This window comes from Gorilla gorilla, chromosome 7 (genome assembly GCF_029281585.2).
Source record: "Gorilla gorilla gorilla isolate KB3781 chromosome 7, NHGRI_mGorGor1-v2.1_pri, whole genome shotgun sequence".
Taxonomy (NCBI): Eukaryota; Metazoa; Chordata; class Mammalia; order Primates; family Hominidae; genus Gorilla; species Gorilla gorilla.
In genome coordinates this window covers 103,536,805-103,559,647 of record NC_073231.2, presented here as the reverse complement: position 1 = coordinate 103,559,647, position 22,843 = coordinate 103,536,805, and the positions used below count along the sequence as shown (strand labels likewise).

General features: G+C 41.2%; 1 protein-coding gene across 6 annotated transcripts in view; it reads right to left on the bottom strand.

Moving 5' to 3' along the window:
• Nucleotides 1-4,195: 4,195 nt before the first annotated feature.
• Nucleotides 4,196-22,843, bottom strand: part of MTDH (metadherin) — an 80,129-nt gene continuing 61,481 nt past the window's right edge. For 3 of the 6 annotated variants that reach the window (XM_004047337.5, XM_031013678.3, XM_019032443.4), the window contains 5 exons: nucleotides 22,246-22,370; nucleotides 15,267-15,374; nucleotides 9,887-10,027; nucleotides 7,468-7,624; nucleotides 4,196-5,909 (listed from right to left, as the gene is read on the bottom strand). In XM_004047337.5, the coding sequence (XP_004047385.1) occupies nucleotides 5,839-5,909; nucleotides 7,468-7,624; nucleotides 9,887-10,027; nucleotides 15,267-15,374; nucleotides 22,246-22,370 (602 nt within the window). In that variant the 3' untranslated portion in view covers nucleotides 4,196-5,838. The remainder of the gene's footprint in view (nucleotides 5,910-7,467; nucleotides 7,625-9,886; nucleotides 10,028-15,266; nucleotides 15,375-22,245; nucleotides 22,371-22,843) is intronic. The other 3 variants (XM_055348060.2, XM_055348061.2, XM_055348063.2) reach the window with 1 other exon arrangement.

Here is a 22,843-nt window from a genome sequence, read left to right as displayed (position 1 = left end):
TGGCAATGAAGTTGCCATTAAACCTTTCTGAGATCAGGCTAGATGTTTCCTGGGACTGCAAGCCTCTGTTGGTACCAAAAAGGGCCTGTGCCAGGTGAGGCACTTGAGAACAGTCATTTTCACCCAAGCCTTTCCCCCTCTAATCCTGTTACAAGTCAAGCTGGTTCCCAGTATCCCCTTGTAACACTGTATTTCTTGAGTAATGTTATATTTCTTGAGCAGAATGGTGGTTTCAGATGTGTTCGTTTTATTATGCTTTTAAAACTTAGGTACATGTTACATATATTCATTTTAAATGCCTTGATACAAATAAAAAAGGAAAGCACATATATACAAATAAGAATGCCGCTATCATGGGATAACTTTGAACCTGCTTAAAGTTTTCTCAATTAACGTATTCACAAGCTTCAGTACTGTAACTATTAGCTGGCAAATGTCTTACACACTATATACATGTCATGATGCTAAGGTTAGAAATCATTGTCCTGTTAGAGTACTTAGACCAGAACAATAGTAATGCCTTTTTCATGTTTTAAAATATTATATACCAGGGTGATTCTCTTTCAACTTGTTATATAGTCTGTACTTGCAGTATGCGCAGGCAGGCTACTAAGTTTCTCTCAGCCTCTGTCTCTAGAATTTAAAGCAGTCACTGAGTGGCAGAAATTTCTTCTAAAATCTATTATATATAGACTGGGCACAGTGGGTCATGCCTGTAATCCCAGCATTTAGGAGGCTGAGTCAGAAGGATTGCTTGAACCCAGGAATTGGAGATCAGCCTGGGCAACGAGACTCTGTCTCTAGAAAAAAACAAAGAACAAAAAGCAAACTATCATATAGAAGTTGGAACATTATTAGCTGCTACACTAAGTAGCACTGAATAGCCTTCCAAATTTCTGCTCAGCCGGAAGAACACTTGATCTCAAAAATGCTTTGGGGCAGGAGATACACAATATATGTCAACTCTGACAGACACTGTTAGAGGTGCCCATTATCCAATTCTCGTCTTCCTAACAGAATCTCAAAATGTTAATTTGGCCCATGACAACCCAGATAGAATATTACGTCCCATCCAGCTTCATGGCTAGTGGGACCAAGCAACCGTTTGAAATTGAAGTTTATGTATTGTGTGTAACTTCTAGGAAGTGTTCTTGGGGGTGGGGGAGGTAATGCCCTCTACCAGCTGGCTCAAATGCCGATAGGAAGTTTCTAGCTAGAGCAGCTGTCTTCAAGTAAGAACTGAAAGCCACATGTTGGCCAGGTGCGGTGGCTCACACCTGTAACACTAGCACTTTGGGAGGCCAAGGCAGGAGGATCACTTAAGCCCTGGAGTTCAAGGCCAGCCTGGGCAACATAGCAATGACCTCATCTCTACCAAAAAAAAAAAAAAAAAAAAAAATTTAGCCAGGCATGGTGGTGTGTACCTGTAGTCCCAGGTACTCTGGAGGCTGAGGCTAAAGTGGGAGAATATAGCTCGAGCCCGGGAGTTCCAGGCTGAAGTGAGCTAGAAGTGTGCCACTGCACTCCAGCCTGGGCAACAGAGTGAGACCCTATCTCATTAAAAGAAAAAAAAAAGCCACAGGTTGAGAATGGGGAGGAATAATATAGAAAGAACCCGGATCCCTGACCCTGCATAATGTCATATGGGCTCTGGATTGCCTTCCCAAACTTTAATATGAAAGAGAAACAATCTTTTTTTTGTTTTTAATTTTTTTTTTTTTTTTTTTTGTCGAGATGGGGGCCTCACTCTATTGCTCAGGATGGTTTCAAACTCCTGGGCTCAAACAATCCTCCCGCGTTGGTCTCCCAAAGAGCTTGGATTACAGGCATGAGCCACCATGCCCAGCTGAGAAACAAACTTCTATCTTGTACAAGCAATTGCTGTTTGGGGACACAGCCAAACTCATACATACGAACTAATGCATGCCAAGTTTTAGTTTAATTTCCTTAACTGAAAAGGCTGATGCAAATGACATATTGCACCTGGTGGCAGGCAGTTACATCTACTGCTAAAATGACATAAGATAGAAGAAGTTTTCTGTAGAGAACATTGTGTGTCACAAACAGTGACATTTTCCAAAGTGCTTAATTCAATATGACTTCCCAGCGGCAAAGCTTGCACCTATGGTTTTAGGAAAACAACAACAACAAAAAGTTTAGTCTAGCTTAAGATGCAAAATGACTGACAAAGTCCCTCCCCACAAGAGAACTGTAACGAGCAATTTAAACAAATCAAAAATGGTTTGTTTTATTTACAATACTCAATGCATCTTACAAATAACATATTTGCATTCCCTAAGTCTTTTGGAAAGTAATTCCAGTTTGTGCAGTGAGTTTACAGGAAAATCTTAAAGATATCCAGTAGACATCTTAAACCTAAACTCTAAATTTTGAAAGATATTTCACACTATATTAATAGAGGACTGTTTTTAATTAAGAAAAACTAAACTCTGTAAATATTGCCCTCCAGTATCTTTAATGCAAATATAAACCAGATTAGCCTATGAAATAAGACCATTAGATTTGGGTGAATTATTCTGACCTCCCCTCCCCAATAAAATGCATGCATAAAGTAAACATGGTAAATTACATCAATCACATTTTAATCCTTTTTTTTTTTGGACTCTCTCAACTGTTGTTTGCTCAGTTGTCGGTACAGATAGGTAGGATTCCAGTCTGGAGAAACCCCTAAACCACTACACCCTGCCTCAGAGTAGGGAAGAATTTTCAGTATGTATGTGGAGACAGGCTGGATTAGGGAGCCTTTTGAGTGGCTTCTCTAGGATACCTTTCTTGCTAACATGAGCAAGGTTCCCCTCCAGGCCTGATAAAGCCTGAAGAGGTTAGTTATTTCCCTACTAGTTCTGGAAGCATCTTATTCATGCCACCATAGGAGGCTGTCTTCCCCTGCTCCTCCCTGAATCACCACCTAGATTTTAGTGCTTTCTGAGTTGATGATGGAAACCAGTTCCTGTTGAGGTGCCAGAAACTTTTTTTTTTTTTTTTGAGATTGAGTCTCGCTCTTTCATGCTGGAGTGCAGTGGTGCGATCTCGGCTCACTGCAACCTCCACCCCCCGGGTTCAAGCGATTCTCTGCCTCAACCTCCTGAGAAGCTGGGATTACAGGCGCCCACTACCACACCCATCTACTTTTTGCAAATTTTGTAGAGATGGGGTTTCACCATATTGGCCAGGCTGGTCTCAAACTCCTGACCTCAGGTGATCCACCTGCCTCAGCCTCCCAAAGTGCTAGGATTACAGGCGTGAGCCACCGTGCCAGAAACTGTTTTTATGTCACATAAAGATCTATGAAACAAGGTAAAAGGTAATTAAAATACTTTGTGACAAGAGTTTGCACCTCATGCATGTGAAAGAGAATGTAATTAATTTTATCATTTATATAGCTGCCATCTTTTTTTTTTTTTTTTTTTTTTTGAGACGGAGTCTCCTTCTTTTGCCCAGGCTGGAGTGCAGTGGCACGATCTTGGCTTTGCAAACTCCGTCTCCTGGGTTCAAATGATTCTCTGCCTTAGCCTCCTGAGTAGCTGGGATTACAGGAGCCCACCACCACACCCAGCTAATTTTTTTTTTGTATTTTTAGTAAAGATGGGGTTTCACCCTCTTGGCCAGGCTGGTCTTGAACTCCTGACCTCGTGATCCACCTGCCTCGGCCTCCCAAAGTGCTGGGATTACAGACGTGAGCCACTGCACCCGGCCAGCTGCCATCTCTTAAAACAAAATCCAAGTCCTAGCTCTTGAGCCATAAAGAAGAAATAGAGGTATCTCTATACTGGATCCACCTCAACTTAGCAATGCATCTCTGCATCTCCACAATGCCATTCTCCTCAAAACATCTGCTGTCTTTAACATCTGGCATAGGTGGTAGAATGGGGAGATACTAGGCTGCAGAAATAAAATCCAACATTTGACATAGCCAACAGAATTTTGAGATAAAGAAATGGTGAGGTAGAGTTGAGAGAGTTCAATTATATTGTTGAGCACAGACCATTTGGCACATTCTAAAATTAGATTCCCTATCAAATTCTCCTTTGTGGTACCTTTACAAAATGCTGACACCTTAGGAATCCTCCAACACCTATGTAAAGCTAACAGAATAAAGTCATTTGAAGAAACTCATCCTTGGCTCTTTAGCTATTATCTACCCCCATATTGAAGCAAATAAAAAACAATGCTATCCATTTGCTGAATTTATTTAAACAAGTCAATTTAGAAATACCAAGAATTAAACAAAACTTCTGACATGTAAACATACTGCCATGTTCCTGAAACAGATGTTAACACCTGATAAAAGTTAATAATCTCTTGTTAGGAAAGCTGTCCATTAATAAGGCCAGTCTTCAGCAAAACTAAAACCATTTTGTTTGTTTAGCTTTCCTAGTCTGACAACGCAATACTGTTGAACCACAGTCAAATATAATGACAACATTGGATGGATAGATCAGTACCATTGGTTACAGCTGTTAAACAGGTTCGTTCTTGGCGCCACATAAAAACAAGCCAATCACATCGAATAAATCATGGCTTTTTTTTCTTTATCACAATTCACTAAGTGATGTTAATTATGGTCCTTGTCAAACACGTTTGGTAAAGGCTATTTACAGTGTACATGGCTGAGCATGCACTATTTATAGTTACAAAGATACCTGCCAGTTTATTACAATAGAATTACACAGTGCCTGAAAATGGTGAAACATCTCACACATCATTTAAATCAATATAATTTCAAGCAGGAAACGTTCCTTATTTGACCACAATTGCAATAATTACATGAAAATTCTTATAAAAACATGAATCCCCTTCAAGAAATTGATGCATATTCTACGCACTACAGGTTAAGGCAGTAAAAAAATGTATTCCTGATAACTGGAGGTCTTGACAATGTCAATTAAAGCTGTCTGACTCTAGTTTTTCATTCTCCATCATATACCAAAAGTTTGTGAATGATTTCATTTTTAAAGTCAAAAAAGTATTAGTAACTAAGAAGAGTTGAAGCTGGAAAAAAGTAATTGCTAGGGAAGGGAAAAATGTAAATTGGATTTTGCCTGAAAGTTTTCAAATCATAAACAATAGCATTATTTATGAGTCTAAGCCTTAAATGTATAAAACAAATACATATAGTTCACTTTTCTTAATTTAAAATATACTGTACTTTGAACAATTCAAGTAATGTAAGACTATCAAAAATAACTTCATAAGCCATACACAAGTGTCAACTGCATTTTCAGTATTTTAAGAACTTTTTAAAAATTGCAAACTAAACCATGACAGTTTAGTTAAACAAATGATAAATGACTTTTTATTTGCACTTGTGATTTCTTTAATACAAATTGCTACCAACAAATATGTAAAGATATGGCAGGTTATGCATTTGATCAAAGCACTTTGATTTAAGCATAAAACAGATTCAAATGGTACAAGTTCTGTGCATAAGATCCAAGGAATTGCTTACTAATCTGTAGGCAACCCTTTCTAATCAGAATCCTTTATTCCTCGGCTGCAGATGAGATAGGGCACAATCTGTTGTAAACAGGGCACTGTTGTTAAACCAGGATAATATTCTTAAATTAAGATCGTTCTTGTTCTATTAAAAAGACTTTCCCAAGTGTCTTCCATCACTGAGTATATTCTGCTGACCTCTTAATTTCATAAATTAACTTTCTTTTGATTCCATTTTTATGGTGGTTGTGTCCGCAGTTTTGTTTTAAAAATTGGTTTAAATTTATATAAAACTCTGTACATGTTCACAAATTATTGCATAAACAGCATAATCTTCAAGACAGTGTTTGCAAACACATGTCCAATTCAGGAAAAAAAATTTCACGTTTCTCGTCTGGCTTTTTTCTTCTTTTTTATTTGTTTGGGAGATTCCCAGCTAGTTTCAGACTTGGCTAAAAAAGAAAAGGGGGGAAAACGAAGAAAAAAATTAGGAGGATGGGAAATACTGTTACGTCTCAATAATATATATAAAAGTAGTAACTATGAAACAATGTTTTAAAATACTCAAATTTTATGTTTAAGTTTTCAAGCCCTCGTTATATATTTTAAGTTATTCTATGTCTTCTTCCCTCCTTTCCTTTCAATGGTATTATTAGGTTGAACTATATGGAACTGCTGATATTCAACCAGTTTTGACCCCAAAAAACTGTTATTTAATATGGCTCAACTTAACTAATAAAAGAGAAAAATGGGTAAAATGGATACTAAAGGTAGTTGAAGAGAGTAAAGGAGGAAAAAAAGCATAGAATAATTTGTAGCCTCAAGAACATGTGCAGAGAAAAAGGGAGAGGGACCACATAGACAAGCAGGCAGGCATGAAAGTTCTCCCTCTCTGTTCTCAGCAATGTATTCTCTCCTTCAGAGATAGATAGATTGATCATTTATTTATTGAGTCTTGCTCTGTCACCCAGGCTGGAGTGCAATGGCGCAATCTTGGCTCACTACAACCTCCGCCTCCCGTGTTCAAGCGATTCTCCTGCCTCAGCCTCCCGAGTAGCTGTGATTACAGATGTTCGGCAAGCACACCCAGCTAATTTTTGTATTTTTAGTAGAGATGGGGTTTCGCCATGTTGGCCACGCTGGTTGAACTTCTGACCTCAAGTGATCCACCCGCCTCAGCCTCCCAAAGTGCTGGGATTACAGGTGTGAGGCACGGCACCCAGCCTCCTTCAGTTATTTTAACAACTAGGCCTTCACAACTTAAGTAGACAAACGTCCAAAAAATTTAGCATTTTCTTTTTTTGAGACAGAGTCTTGCTCTGTCGCCCAGGTTGGAGTGCAGTGGCATGATCTCGGCTCACTGCAAGCTCCGCCTCCCGGATTCACGCCATTCTCCTGCCTCAGCCTCCCGAGTAGCTGGGACTACAGGTGCCCGCCACCACGCCCGGCTAATTTGTTGTATTTTTAGTAGAGACGGGGTTTCACCATGTTAGCCAGGATGGTCTCGATCTCCTGACCTAGTGATCCGCCTGCCTCAGCCTCTCAAAGTGCTGGGATTACAGGCGTGAGCCACCGCACCCGGCGGAATTTAGCATTTTCAAAGGAAGAAAGGGCTACTCTTATTAATCCATTAGACTTTTTTTTTTTTGAGACGGAGTCTCGCTCTGTTGCCCAGGCTGGAGTGCAGTGGCATGATTTTGGCTCACTGCAAGCTCTGCCTCCCGGGTTCACGCCATTCTCCTGCCTCAGCCTCCCGAGTAGCTGGGACTACAGGCACCCGCCGCCACACCTGGCTAATTTTTTGTATTTTTAGTAGAGACGGGGTTTCACCATGTTAGCCAGGATGGTCTTGATGTCCTGACCTCGTGATCTGCCCGCCTCGGCCTCCCAAAGTGCTGGGATTACAGGCGTGAGCCACTGCGCCTGGCCTCCATTAGACTTTTAAGATCTGAACCTTAACACATGAAAAATGTAAACAGTACAAAGGAACAAAAAATGAGGATTACTTACTCTGTGAAGGAGGCACACTATTTTGCTTGGTATTTGACTTGGATTTATCTGTCTCTTGTAGTATTGGCGGCACTTGGGAAGAGCTCTTGTCAGAATCACTTTTTGATAAGATTACAGATGGCTCGGTAGAAGTAGCAGGTGGAAGAGTCTTGATAGGCTATTTTAGGAAAAAATCATCTCAGGTTTTTTGGTGAAATTTTCAAATAAAGTTTAAATATCACAGTAATACCAAGAGGTGGTTTAGCAGTAATTCAATACTAATATGGTTTCCAGATAAACAATGTAACTCATACCTGCCCTCTAGTGATACAGCCAAATCAATCATCACCTACAACATTTATGAATATATGTTGAGATAAAAATGAACATATGAAATTATAAAATGTCTACTGAATTTCAAATAGAAATGAATAATTCTTCATTAACTTTTTTTTTGAGGTGGAGTCTCGCTCTGTTGCCCAGGATGGAGTGCAGTGGCACAATCTTGGCTCACTGTAACCTCCGCCTCCCGGGTTCAAACGATTCTCCTGCCTCAGCCTCCTGAGTAGCTGGGACTACAGGCGTGTGCCACCATGCCCGGCTAATTTTTTTTGTGTTTTTAGTAGAGACAAGGTTTCACTGTGTTAGCCAGGATGGTCTCGATCTCTTGACTTCGTGATCCGCCTGCCTCAGCCTCCCAAAGTGCTGGGATTACAGGCATGAGCAACCACGCCCGGCCTAACTTTTATATTCTTAAGTTTCATATAAATAAGATGATTTTATGCTTTTCTTTTTTGAGACAGAGTATCGCTCTATGGCCTAGCCTTGAGCGCAGAGGCACAAAACAGCTCACTGCAGCCTTGACCTCCTGGGCTCAAGCAATCCTCCCACTTCAACCTCCTGAGTAGCTGGGATTATAGGCGTGAACCACTGAGACTGGCTGATTTTATACTTGTTAGTGATTCATTGGTTGTTGTCCATTTCCACCAACTCAGAACGCTTCAAAAATTTTTGTGAAAAACAGAAGGAAAATAGCTAACTTCTGAACTACCAGTAGATGACAACTCCTAATCTCCTTCCCAACAGGTAAGAATTTCTCAAATAGCAGCAGCAACAGCTTCTGTTTCCTACAAGCACACTGTGGTTACCAGTACTACTGACTCAAGCAACTGGTAACACTCAGGTACAAATTTTCAGTGTTTTATCCAGTCTGGTAGTGAAATTAGAATGCTTAAGGCAGAGCCTAGATTCTTGAGCCTTAATTCTCTACAGCCTGGAAGCAGAAAGGAGGTAAACTAACTGATTTGCAGGATTACAGGCCTGAGCCACTGCACCTGGTTGCTTATTTATGAGATGGAGTCTCACTTTGTTGCCCAGGCTGGAGTGCAGTGGCGTGATCTTGGCTCACTGCAACCTCCGCCTCCTGGGTTCAAGTGATTCTCCTGCCTCAGCCTCTTGGGTAGCTGGGATTACAGGTGCCTGCCACCACGCCTGGCCAATTTTTGTATTTTTAGTAGAGACAGGGTTTCACCATATTGGCCAGGCTGGTCTCGAACTCCTGACCTTGTGATCCACCCACCTCGGCCTCCCAAAGTGCTGGGATTACAGGAGTGAGCCACCACACCCAGCCCTGAATTTATATGATGTAATTAATTTACCCAATTAGAAATCAGATTTTGTGTCACCAACCTAGGCCTTTTGTAAAATGGTCCCTTCTGCCATACAGATACTTTCCATAGAAGGCACATCATTCAAGAGCCTATAACCAAGTTTTAAACAAATGTTCCATTTTGGGAGGCTGAACCATAGTCATATTATGTACATATATTGGGGGAAAATGAAACCACTCATATTTTCTCTATGTCTAAGCTGTCTATCCCTTGTATGCCTAGATATTTAGCAGGAGAAAATACAGTATAGTGTGGTTCTTGATTTCACTACTGATAGTTATATGACTCTAGGCAAGTTATTCAACTTCTCTAGCTTCATTTATAAAATGCGTCTCACCTTTCTCTTGGGATTGTTTTGAAGACTAAATTAGTCATTATATTTTAAATGCTTAGCACAGTACTTAAAACATTATTTATGATAAAATACTTGAGTCAACAAAACTTTATTATTCTTTTTTTTTTTTTTTGAGACAGTGTCTTGCTCTGTTGCCTAGGCCGGAGTGCAGTGGAGTGATCTCGGCTCACTGCACCCTCCGCCTCTCAGGTTCAAGCGATTCTCCTGCCTCAGCCTCCTAAGTAGCTGGGGTTACAGGCTCCCGTCACCGTGCCCGGCTAATTTTTGTATTTTTAGTAGAGACGGGGTTTCACTATGTTGGCCAGGCTGCTCTTGAACTCCTGACCTCATGACCTGCCCGCCTTGGCCTCTCAAAGTGCTGGGATTACAGGCGTAAGCCACTGCGCCCGGCAACTTTATTATTCTTAAAAATTACCTGGCTATTTTTGACGAGTACTTCGGCTGGATCACTAGTGCTTATGGTCTTCAAGGAAAAAGCTTTTTCCTGTTTTGGACGGGTTTTAGAGGTATTCACTGGAAGCTCTTCTCTAATCTCTTTTTCTAATTCTTCTGTGTCCTATAGAGAAAAATAACCTATTAGATTATATAAAGCATTCATTCTTCATTAATTAAAATCTATGGTGGTGTATGGCTGTAATCCCAGCACTCTGGGAGGCGGAGGTGGGTGAATTGCTTGAGCTCAGGAATTTGAGACCAGCCTGGGCAACATGGTGAAACCCTGTCTCTACAAAAATACAAAAATTAGTCACATATGGTGGTGTATACATGTAGTCCCAGTTACTCAGGAGGCTGAGCAGGGAGGACTACTTGAGCCTGAGAGATGGAGGCTGCAGTGGACTGTGATCACACCACTGTACTCCAGGCTGGGTGACTCTGTCTCAAAAAAAAAAAACCCCAAAACTACAAAACTACAAAAATTAGCCAGGCGTGGTGGTACATGCCTTTAATCCCAGCTACTCGGGAAGAGGTATGAGAATTGCTTGAGCCTGGGAGGTGAAGGTTGCAGTGAGCCGAGATCGCACCATTGCACTCCAGCCTGGGCAACAGAGGAAAACTCTGTCTCAAAAAAAAAAAAAAAAACCACAAAAAACACTTCACTTAACAACTTCAAGGAATAAAATGTTTATACATAAGTTAATTTTCTAGATAAATTAAGCTTACACAGTAGAAAGGGTATAGACAGAAAATTCCAATTTTGGCCATGCCACAGTCTAGCTACAAAATCTCAGGGATAGCTGGGTGCAGGGGCTCACGCCTGTATTCCCAGCACTTTGGGAGGCTGAGGCAGGCAGATCACCTGAGGTCAGGAGTTCGAGACCAGCCTGGCCAACATGGTGAAACCCTGAGTGTAATAAAATACAAAAATTAGCTGGGTGTGGTGGCGCACGCCTGTAATCCCAGCTATTTGGGAGGCTGAGGCATGACAATTACTTGAACCTGGAAGGCGGAGGTTGCAGATCTCGCCACTGCACTCCAGCCTGGGCAACATGGTGAAACCCTATCTCTACTAAAAATACGAAAATTAGGCCGGGTGCGGTGGCTCATGCCTGTAATCCCAGCACTTTGGGAGGCTGAGGTGGGTGGATCACTTAAGGTCAGGAGTTCAAGACCAGTCTGGCCAACATGGTGAAACCCTGTTTCTACTAAAAATACAAAAATTATCTGGTAATGGTGGTACACGCCTGTAATCCCAGCTACTTGGGAGGCTGATACATGATAGTTGCTTGAACCTGGGAGGTGAAGGTTGCAGTGAGCCAAGATTGCGCCACTGCACTCCAGCCTGGGTGACAGAGTGAGACCTTGTCTCAAAAACAAACAAACAAACAATCTCAGGGACAAGTCACTTAGTTTCCCTAAGCCTGTTTCCTCAACTGTAAAGTAAAATTTGCCCTAATAATTTCTAAAAACTCACATAAGCTTTAAGATTTCCATTTTTGGGGGGGGGGGGCATAAAAATTTATTATACATAAAGAATATCACCACTAACAAATGCAGACAGGCTAGGACACCATGGTACAGGGTGGAGGATGGCTAGCTCTTTGGAAAGTGAAAGGTTTGGGTGGCGTGGGCCTCATGCCACTCTGATTAGTCAGGAGACAGGAGGGCACATGCCAAACACCACAGGACATCAGGGCAGCAAGATTTCCATTCTTAGACTTTCAAACTTTTATGAAGTTTCAGCAAAATAATTCTAGAGCACATTATATGCTTAGTAAATTATATGTAAAGTAAACATGAACTAGAATATATTAAATAGAAGGATTACTGTATTTTTCTTTGGCAAATGCATCCATATAAAATGGCCGTTCTTTTTAACAAACGGCTAAGATGATCTTAATGTTCTTCTGACACTGATGTTCTATTTTATGATAGTTATTCAGTATAGTAGTGGGTTTAGACAGTCAAAATTTTCTATATATTTAGGCTGAGCAGGTAGCTTTGGAAGTATGTGGGTGAAGTCTGTAATCTTACAAAGTTTTTCAAAGTTTTGCAATCTTACAAAGTCAGAAGACATCAATTTATTTCCATCCTAAGTTGAACTCAACAGTGAAAGACCCCATCAGCCACACACGAACACCAAAAAGGACTTTGGGTTTGGTGCGGTAGCTTGCATCTGTAATCCCAGCACTTTGGGAGCCAAGGCAGGAGGACTGTTTGAGCCCAGGAGTTTGGGATAGCCTGGGTAACATAGGGAAACTCTGTCTCTACAAAAAAATAAAAAAACTGTAGTCCTAGTTACTTGGGAGGCTGAAGCAGGAGGATCCCTTCAGCCCAGGAGGTCGAGGCTGCAGTGAGCTGTGATGGAGCCACTGCATTCCAGCCTGACCACAGAGTGGAATGTCTCAACAAACAAACAAAACAAAACAAAAAGAGAAAAAACAATATAATTTTTTTTTGAGACAGAGTCTCACTCTGTTGTCCAGGCTGGAGTGTAGTGGCACAATCTTGGCTCACTGCAACCTGCAATTCTCCTGCCTCAACTTCACAAGTAGCTGGGACTACAGGCGCCAGCTACCACGTGCGGCTAATTTTTGTATTTTCAGTAGAGACGGGGTTTCACCATGTTGGCCAGGATAGTCTCAAACTCCTGACCTTGTGATCCACCCGCCTCGGCCTCACAAGTGCTGGGATTACAGGCATGAGCCACCGCACCCGGCCTAACTTTTTTTTTCTTTCTTTTTTTTTTAAGATGGAGTTTCACTCTTGTTGCCCAGGCTGGAGTGCAATGGCATGATCTTGGCTCACCGCAACCTCCGCCTCCCGGGTTCAAGTGATTCTCCTGCCTCAGCCTCCCGAGTAGCTGGGATTACAGGTGCATGCAACCACGCCCGGTTAATGCTGTATTTTTAGTAGAGATGGGGTTTCTCCATGTTGGTCAGGTTGGTCTCGAACTCCCGACCTCAGGTGATCCACCCGCCGTGGCCTCCCAAAGTGCTGGGATTATAGGCGTGAGCCACCGTGCCCAGCCATAACCTTTTATTAATAGGATACATGTGCTATGTACTCAGCATAGAACTTCATGGATATCAAATTCTCAAAACAACCTATGCAATTATGTAACTTGTGCAAGGTAAAAAAAAATGACAGAACAAGATTCAGAATATAGATCTGACTCTAAACCTAGAATACTTATTCATTATATTTTTAAAAACACAGTGAACATTTTAAAAAGGATAATCAGAATACCAAAGAAACAGTCACATGTTAATGACCTTTGCCAATACGTTAAACGTTTCAGAATACATCTATCCTACAAAATTTATTTTAAAAGGAGCTCAACTAATCCACAATCCACTAAATCATTATTAGTAAATACTCAAAGTCAAAGAAATTCAAGAAAAACCTGGCTAAAATGGTTTTCAGGTAGTATTACTAACAAAGGATAGATGTAACATTTCTCATCTACCAGCTCCAGCTAACAAGAAAAGCATACCTATTATAGAGTGTTAGTTTGTTCATATCCACTGATCTTAGCTATGTTACAACCTTAATGCCCATTCATTTTGACTACTGAAAAAGCAAGCAAGTATTGATAATAACCTTGTATCATTTATGAGGGTTTGTGCTTCCCACAATAAAAAATAACTGAATACATATTTCCTTAAAAAGCCATGTAGAAACTTCTTTCAAAAACAGTAAGTGGCTGGGCGTGGTGGCTCACACCTGTAATCCCAGCACTTTGGGAGGCTGAGGCAGGAAGATCACTCGAGGCCAGATCACTTGAGACCAGCCTGGCCAACATGGTGAAATCCCCTCTCTACTAAAAATGCAAAAATTAGCTGGGTGTGGTGGCTCATGCCTGTAATCCCAGCTACTTGGAAGGCTCAGGCAGGAGAATCACTTGAACCTGGGAGAGGGAGGTTACAGTGAGGTGAGACTGTGCCACTGCACTCCAGCCGGGGTGACAGAGTGAGACTCTGTCTCAAAAATAAATAAATAAGGCTGGGCGCGGTGGTTCACGCCTGTAATCCCAGCACTTTGGGAGGCTGAGTTGGGCCGATCACTTGAGACCACATCACTTGAGACCAGCCTGGCTGACATGGCGAAAGCCTGTCTCTACTAAAATACAAAAATTAGCCAGGCGTGGTGGCACATGCCTGTAATCCTAGCTACTTGGGAAGCTGAGGCAGGATAATCGCTTGAACCCGGGAGGCAGAGGCTGCAATGAGCTGAGATTGCACTACTGCACTCCAGCCTGGGCAACAGAACAAGACTCTGTCTCAAATAAAAAAAAAAAAGATAAACAAATAGAACAATAAGTAGGAAAAATTACTATGTGGGCTAACCCTAGAAATTGCGGTTCCCTGTCTCCTACATTTAAACAATTAATTACATAGTTATAGTAAGGAATACAAATATTTTAAGAAGTTGTAATGTAACGGTGCTTTAAAAAAACCTATGCATGTTTCTAATAATCTGATACATCTGAAATTAAAATATCTTTTTTTTTTTTTTTTTTGAGACAGGGTCTTGCTCTGTGACCCAGGCTGGAGTACAGTAGTGTGATTTTTGGCTCACTGCAAGTTCTGCCTCCCGGGCTCAAGTGATCCTCTCACCTCAGCTTCCCGAGTAGCTGGGGCTACAAGCGTATGCCACCGTGACTAGCTAATTTTTGTAGAGACAGGGTTTTGCCATGTTGCCCAGGCTGGTCTCAAGCTCCTGGACTGAAGTGATCCTCCTGCCTTAGCCTTCCAATGTGCTGGGATTACAGGCAGAAGCCATTGTGCCCAGCTTAAAATTTCAACTCTGACTTCATTTTTATTATAATTTACTTTTTTTCCCCCAGATATGAGAGCAAAGAAAAAGAAAGAAAAGGAAATGTATGAGTGATGGAAAGAGAAAATGTCTGTTGAGTAGATGCCAAAAAAGCAGGAAAGGATACTTCTAAGTGAAATAACCAGCAAACTCAAAGTCAAGTGAAAGACTCCACTTGTTATACACATGGTTTTTCTATGTGTGCTAAATGTTACCTTCCAGTTACTCAAAAGGAATTTTTGTATGTGTAAAATACTGTATCTCTTTTCCCATTTCACCATTATATAATAAAAAAATGCATGAATAATTTGGAATTTTACTTATTTTTGAGTTTAGCAACACCTTTAACACGAATTTTTTGAGCAATAACATTTTTATTACAATATAATGTATTGAATATGTAAAACAGTCTATGATTTTTCAAATAAATGATGTCTCATACTGTCTTTTATCTCTATATATTTTTAGCATCTGTACATAATCTTTTCACATTTTAAGCCGGAGGCGCTTAATGAATGCTTGTTGTTCTGACATTTTACCTGTGCAGTAGAGTTATCTTCACCTTGCTTCTTCTTTTTCTTTTTTTTCTTTTTGGATTTCCCAGTTGGAAGAGCTCCCTCTCCCTTTTCTTTATCATCATCTGAGACCTTAGGTTAAAAGCAAAAATATTAAAGAGAACCAAATGGTTATGTGTCCATTATTTAGAAAATTATTATGAAATAATTTCATTCATTAGGTACAGTCTTCATTTCCCAAAATCTAAATAAAAACTAGTAATAAGTAATAAAATGGATCAAGAACTACATATTTAAAAAATAACAAAATACATGGAACCTCATTCTCTCAGTGTGTCTATGTCATCCATCACTCACTACAACCTAAGTAGAGAGCTGTGTAAACTTTAGTGTTTTAAAAACTCACTGAGGCTGGGCACGGTGGTTCATGCCTGTAATCCCAGCACTTTGGGAGGCCGAGGCAGGCGGATCATGAGGTCAGGAGATCGAGACCATCCTGGCTAACACGGTGAAACCCCATCTCTACTAAAAATACAAAAAAATTAGCTGGGCGTGATGGCAAGCGCCTGTAGTCCCAGCTACTCGGGAGGCTAAAGCAGGAGAATGGCGTGAACCCGGGAGGCGGAGCTTGCAGTGAGCCGAAATCACTCCACTGCACTCCAGCCTGAGCAAAAGAGTGAGACTCCGTGTCAAAAATAAATAAATAAATAAAAATAAAAAAATAAAAACTCACTGAATAGGTAATTCTACTTTATTTTGAAGTTCAAATGTAGTGAAATTTGCGTTAAAATTTATTTGACCCTGTTAAGAGAATGAAATAACAAGCTACACAATGGGGGGAATATATTTGCAAGCCATATGGTTCCATCCATGGAACTAGTATCTGTACAATATAATACAAGGAACACTCAAGTTTAAAAAAAAATCCCCTTAGAAAATATGCAAAAGACATGAACAGACATTTCACCCAAGAACATACACAGATGCCAAAGAAACCATGGGAAAAAGCTCAACTCCATTTGCTATTAGGGAAATGCATATTAAAACCACAATGAGTTATCACTATACACCTATCAGAACTGCTAAAATAAAAAACAGTGACAACTGCAAATTTAGGTGAGGATACAGAAAAACCAGTTTCTTAGAATACTAAAATATGCAACTATCATAACACCCAGCGATTGTACATATGGGCATTTATCCTAGAGAAATGAAAGCTTATGTTTAGACAGAGACTTCTGAAAACCTACACATTTAGCAGCTTTATTCATAATAGTCCCAAACTGGAAAGGACACAAATGTCCTTCAATAGGTAAATGGTTAAAGAAACTGAGGTACATCCAGACCATGGAATATCACTCAGCAGTAAAAAGGTACAACTACTGACACATACAACAACCTGGATGAATCTCCAGAGAATTATGTGGAGTGAAAAAAAAAACAAAACAAAACATACCAAGGCCAGGAGCAGTGGCTGAAGCCTGTAATCCCAGCACTTTGGAGGCCAAGGCGGGTGGATCCCCTAAGGTCAGGAGTTCAAGAGCAGCCTGACCACTATGGTGAAACCCTGTCTCTACTAAAAATAAAAAAATTAGCTGGGCCTGGTGGCATGCGCCTGTAATCCCAGCTACTCAGGAGGCTGAGATGGGAGAATTGCTTGAACCTGGGAGGTGGAGGTTGCAGTGAGCCGAGATCATGCCACTGCACTCCAGCCTGGGTAACAGAGCAAGACTCCATCTCAATCAAACGAACAAACAAGAACCATAGCAAAAGGTTATATATAATTCCATTAATAAAACATTCTTGAAACGATAAATGTTCTGTATCTTGACTGCATCAATGCAAACACGCCAGTTGTGAAAAAGTAGTTCCCCCTTATTTGCAGTTTTGCTTTCTGCAGTTTCAGTTACCTGCGGTCAACCTCAGTCTGATATTAAAGTACTTTGAAAGACACAGAAAGTGAGAGAGACCACATTCACATAACTTTTATTACAGTAAATTTGATAACTGTTTTATGATTACTGTTGTTAACCCTTTACTAATTTACAAATTAAACTTTATCAGAGGTTATGTATAGGAAAAAGCATAGTATACCTAGGGTTTGACACTATCTGTGGTTTCAGTCATCCACTGGGAGTCTTGGAATGTATCCCGTGTATAAGTGGAGGTGGGGAGTGGTGGGGATGGCTACTGTGCTTCTGTACAGTATTATGGTTTTTTAACATGTTACCACTGGGGAAAACTGGGTAAAAGGGGTACAGGGGATCACTCTGTTTCATTCCTGCCTTGTTTTTTGTTTTGTTTTTTTCAAGACAGGGTCTCGCTCTGTTGCCCAGGCTGGAGTACAGTGGTGCAATCAAGGCTCACTGCACAGCCTTGACCTCCTGATCCTCTTGCCTTAGCCACCTGAGGAGCTGGGACTACAGGCTGATTTTTCTTTCTTTTTTTTTTTTTTTTTATTAGAGATAGGGTCTTGCTATGTTGTACAGACTAGTCTCAAACACCATGGGCTCAAGTGATCCTCCTACCTTGGTCTCCCAAAGTGCTGGGATTACAGGCGTGAGCCACAGTGCCTGGCCTATATTATTTCTTATAACTGCATTTGAATCTACAATTATCTCAAAATAAAAGGTTTAATTTAAAAAACTGAATTTGAGAGGTCATGTCATTGAAAATAGCATTCTGCAGGACAAAAATATACCTATCAAGTTAGCACTGTTATGTTAGTATTCATAATGATGCAGAGGCCATGCCAATCTTCTCTGTATCTTATCTATCTATCTATCTATTTTTTTGAGATGGAGTCTTGCTCTGTTGCCAAGGCTGGAGTGCAATGGTGCCATCTTGGCTCACTGCAACCTCCACCTCCCAGGTTCAAGCAATTCCCCTGCCTCAGTCTCCCAAGTAGCTAGGATTATAGGTGTGCACCACCATGCCCGGCTAATTTTTCTATTTTTAGTAGAGATGGGGTTTCACCTTGTTGGTCAGGCTGGTCTCGAACTCCTGACCTCAGGTGATCCACTCGCCTCGGCCTCCCAAAGTGCTGGGATTACAGGCGTGAGCCACCGCGCCCGGCCTTATCTATTTTTTTTTTTTGAGATAGTCTCACTCTGTTGCCCAGGCTGGAGTGAAGTGCCTCACTGCAACCTCTGCCTCCCAGTTCAAGCGAGTCTTGTGCCTCAGCCTCCCAAGTAGCTGGGATTACAGGCACACACTGCCACATCCAGCTAAATTTTTTTTTTTTTGTATTTTTAGTAGAGACGGGGTTTCACCAAGTTGGCCAGACTGGTCTCAAACTCCCGACCTCGGGTGATCCGCCCACCTCGGCCTCCCAAAGTACTGGGATTACAAATGTGAGCCACCACGCCTGGCCTCAATTTTAGTGTATGTGCTGCTGAAGTAAGCACTGTAGTTTAACTTTCTATGGAAAAATGCTTTTTGTTTATTCTCACAAATGACAACCTAGATTCCTAGACTATCTTTACAGGAAGAGATGATTCTAGTAACCGCTATTGCTCTGCTCAGCACTATAGTCATTATAATGATTTTGGTGGTCTCACGAACTACCAAACAGTTTACAGAAATTACAAGCAGATGGAAAAACAAAACAAAATCTGGCACAAACTTAGCTAAGAGATTTTCAGTCTAAGCTGGCTGGCTACAAGTTGTGGAGAAACATCCCTAGAAGTTTTCACCACAAGCTGTTTCAAGGTCTTGTAATGATTAAAATGCCATATGAACAGATACATGCCATGAATGATACTCAGGTCACAAGGACTTTCTTCAGTCAGCTTATCACTTCATTATAATCCAATCATACAAGAAATGTAGTTTCCCATGGCAAAATACTATTTTTGTTAATGGGAAGATGCTGAAATCAACTCTACAACTTTTAACTCCCATGAAAGAGTTGAGATTTTGATAAACGTATTTTAAATCTTTAAATAAAAAGGACATTACTGATAAATTTCAAATTCCTTTATACCGCTTCCCAATCCCATTTTCACAGTACCTTCCTAACGGTAACCAAAATTGTGAACAAATTCTGTGTCTATCCAATCCATTTTTCTATAAATTTATTTGTATCCACATATAAAAAGTTACATAAATGACATATTCTATCTTTTTATAACTTGCTCATCATTCACCATGTTGAGTTTCCATTCATAATGCTAACAATGTAGCTTTAGTTCATTTTTAACTTCTAATATGCCATTGTATAAACATATCACATCTTTCCATTCTCCAGCTGATGAACATTTTGATGACAGCTCACTTTTGCTTAGAAATGTAAAAGGTAATCTCTGAATATATTCAGAAAAGAATTCCTATGATGTATGATAAAGTCTTTACTCCATTCATGGGTTCTGTTGTGTTAAATGTCCAACAAACATCTGAACGATCACTATGTATTAAGGTATTATATATTAAGATATTGTACTAAGAAGCCTTTTTGTAGGTCCAATCTAAAACCCCTTTCCCCGCTGTTGACTTTCACATTGCCTGTTAACTGTCCTCCTCTACATTTATTTACCTCTCCTTCTACCATTAGTATTATATCTGGTGGTTTGTTTTTTTTTTTTTTTGAGATGGAGTCTCGCTATGTTGTCCAGGCTGGAGTGCAGTGGCACAACCTTGGCTCACTGTAACCTCTGCCTCCCGAGCTCAAGCAATTCTTTGCCTCAGTCAGCCTCATGAGTAGATGGGATTACAGGTGCCCGCCACCATGCCCAGCTAATGTTTGTATTTTCAGCAGAGACGGGGTTTCACCATCTTGGCCCGGCTGGTCTTGAACTCCTGACCTTGTGATCTACCCACCTTGGCCTCGCAAAGTGGGAGCCACTGTGCCCGGCCTATATCCTGTCTTAAAGACCAATCCTGGCTGGGGGCAGTGGCTCACGCCTGTAATCCTAGCACTCTGGGGGGCCGAGGTGGGCAGATCACTTGAGGTCAGGAGTTTGAGACCAGCCTGGCTAACATGGCAAAAACTCGTCTGTACTAAAAACACAAAAATTAGCTGGGCATGGTGATGCATGCCTGTAATCCCAGCTACTCAGGAGGCTGATGAGGGAGAATCACTTGAACCTGGGAGGTGGAGGTTGCAGAGAGCCGAGATCGTGCCACTGCACTCCAGCCTGGGAGATGGGGAAACTCCATCTCAAAAAAAAAAAAAAAAAAAAAAAAAAGGCCTGGCATGGTGGCTCATGCCTGTAATCCCAGCACTTTGGGAGGCCGAGGCGGGTGGATCACTTGAGGTCAGGAGTTTGAGACCAGCCTGGCTAACATGGCAAAAACCCGTCTCTACTAAAAATACAAAAATTAGCTGGGCATGGTGATGCAAGCCTGTAATCCCAGCTACTCAGGAGGCTGAGGAGGGAGAATCACTTGAACCTGGGAGGGGGAGGTTGCAGAGAGCTGAGATCGTGCCACTGCACTCCAGCCTGGGAGACAGGGCGAAACTCCATCTCAAAAAAAAAAAAAAAGGCCTGGCATGGTGGCTCATGCCTGTAATCCCAGCACTTTGGGAGGCCGAGGCAGGTGGATCACTTGAGGTCAGGAGTTCGAAACCAGCCTGACCAACATGGTGAAACCAACATGGTAAAAGTACAAAAATTAGCCGGGCATGGTGGCGGGTGCCTGTAATCCCAGCTACTGGGAGGCTGAGGCACGAGAATTGCTTGAACTCAGGAGGCGGAGATTGCAGTGAGCTGAGATTGCATCACTGAACTCCAGCCTGAGTGACAGAGCAAAACTCCATCTCAAAAAGAAAAAGAAAAAAAAAAGACCAATCCATCCACTTGTTAAAGGCTTCTTGATCCTCTTCTGGCACCTTACTTTATCAGTCAAATCCTCCCTCTCATTTAACTTTTTCTTTTTTTTTTTCTTTTTTAAGAGATGGGGTCTTGATATGTTCAAACAATCCTCTTGCCTCAGCCTCCTGAATAGCTGGGACTACCAGCTGTATGCCACTGTGTCCAGCCTATGTTTAACTTTTTAGTTTATTCCGGATCCTTTCCCTTTGTATTGACAGACATGCTAAAACAGGGGTTGGCAAATTACAAAGACAGCCCAGAATTAGTTCCTACAAATAAAATTCATTTCCATATCATCTATGGCTACTTGCTATATAATTGACTAGCTGTATCAGAATGTATGGCTTTTTAATAAAGACTGTGCAGGCCAGACACAGTGGCTTACACATGTAATCCCAGCACTTTGAGAGGCTGAGGCAGGAGGGTCACTCGAGGCCAGGAGTTTGAGGACACCATCTCAAAAAAAAAAAAAAAAAAAAAGGCCAGGCATGGTGGCTTACGCCTGTAATCCCAGCACTTTGGGAGGCTGAGGTGAGCGGATCACCTGAGGTCAGGAGTTGGAGACCAGCTTTGCCAACATGGTGAAATCCCGTCTCTACTAAATATACAAAAATTAGCCGGGCATAGTGTCGGGCTAGTAATCCCAGCTACTCAGGAGTCTGAGGTAGGAAAACTGCTTGAACACAGGAAGTAGAGGTTGCAGTGAGCTGAGATCATGCCACTGCACTCCAGCCTGGGCTGCACAACAAGAATCTGTCTCCGAAAAAAAAAAAAAAAAAAGAAAGAAAAAAAGACTGCTGACCCTATACCAAAATCTCCCTATCATTAAAATACAACCCCCCAACCCTAGCAAAACCATTCCTGATACCACGTGTTGCTATTATCCACTATCTCTCCTCCAGTCCTATCAAAACTTGGGTTTGCTGTTTCTGATGCTATTGATTATTGCCTCCCTGAGGCTCTCAATTGGTTTCAGCCTCTGTGACCCAGAATTCTCCTTCAGTTGCTTTATTTTATTTTTATAAATAGAGATGGGGTCTCGCTATGTTGCCCAGGCTGGCCTTGAACTCCTGGGCTCAAGCAATCCTCCCACAGTACCTCCCAAACTGCTGGAATTATAGGCGTGAGCCACCGTGCCCAGCCTGTCTCTTTCATTAACAAATAAACACCCAGGAATCTCTTATACTCACCTTTTGATCATCAGGAATTGGTTCCTGGGACTTTAGAAGTGAAGCTCTTTCTTCGTCTACCCAATTGCCCCACTCTTCTGCTGGTGCATTCCAATCAGAGTTGGGATCAGCAGAAGACAGACCATCTAAAATTTAACAGTGTGAATTAGGCGTCTATCATTTTTGCCATAAATTAAAAGGCAAAAAAAATTCCTTATGTTCAACTAAGCTGTAATTTTAAGTTATTGTTCTGTCTCCCAAGCACATTTTAAGAGCCAGAAAAAAAATAACATGAAGGTAACAATCTTTATTCAATTTCTGCTAAGCATATCATATAATAAATGGAATTTCTAAGAAATTCCAGAAAATTTATTAGCCATTTGATTCCACTCTCTGTGCTTCCTTTGTTATCAGTCTCCTGAATTTCTTTTCTCTATCCATTTTTAACTTTGTCTAGGACCTGGTTGTTTTCTCCCCTGATTATTACAACATTTTTGTAATTGATTTATTGTCTAGGGTTTGGAATTAATTCTTAACAGTAGTACCAAAGTTACAATCCCTACCTGTCATTTTATACTACACCTCTCCTATCCTTATGAGCTTTTCAAAATCAGTTTCT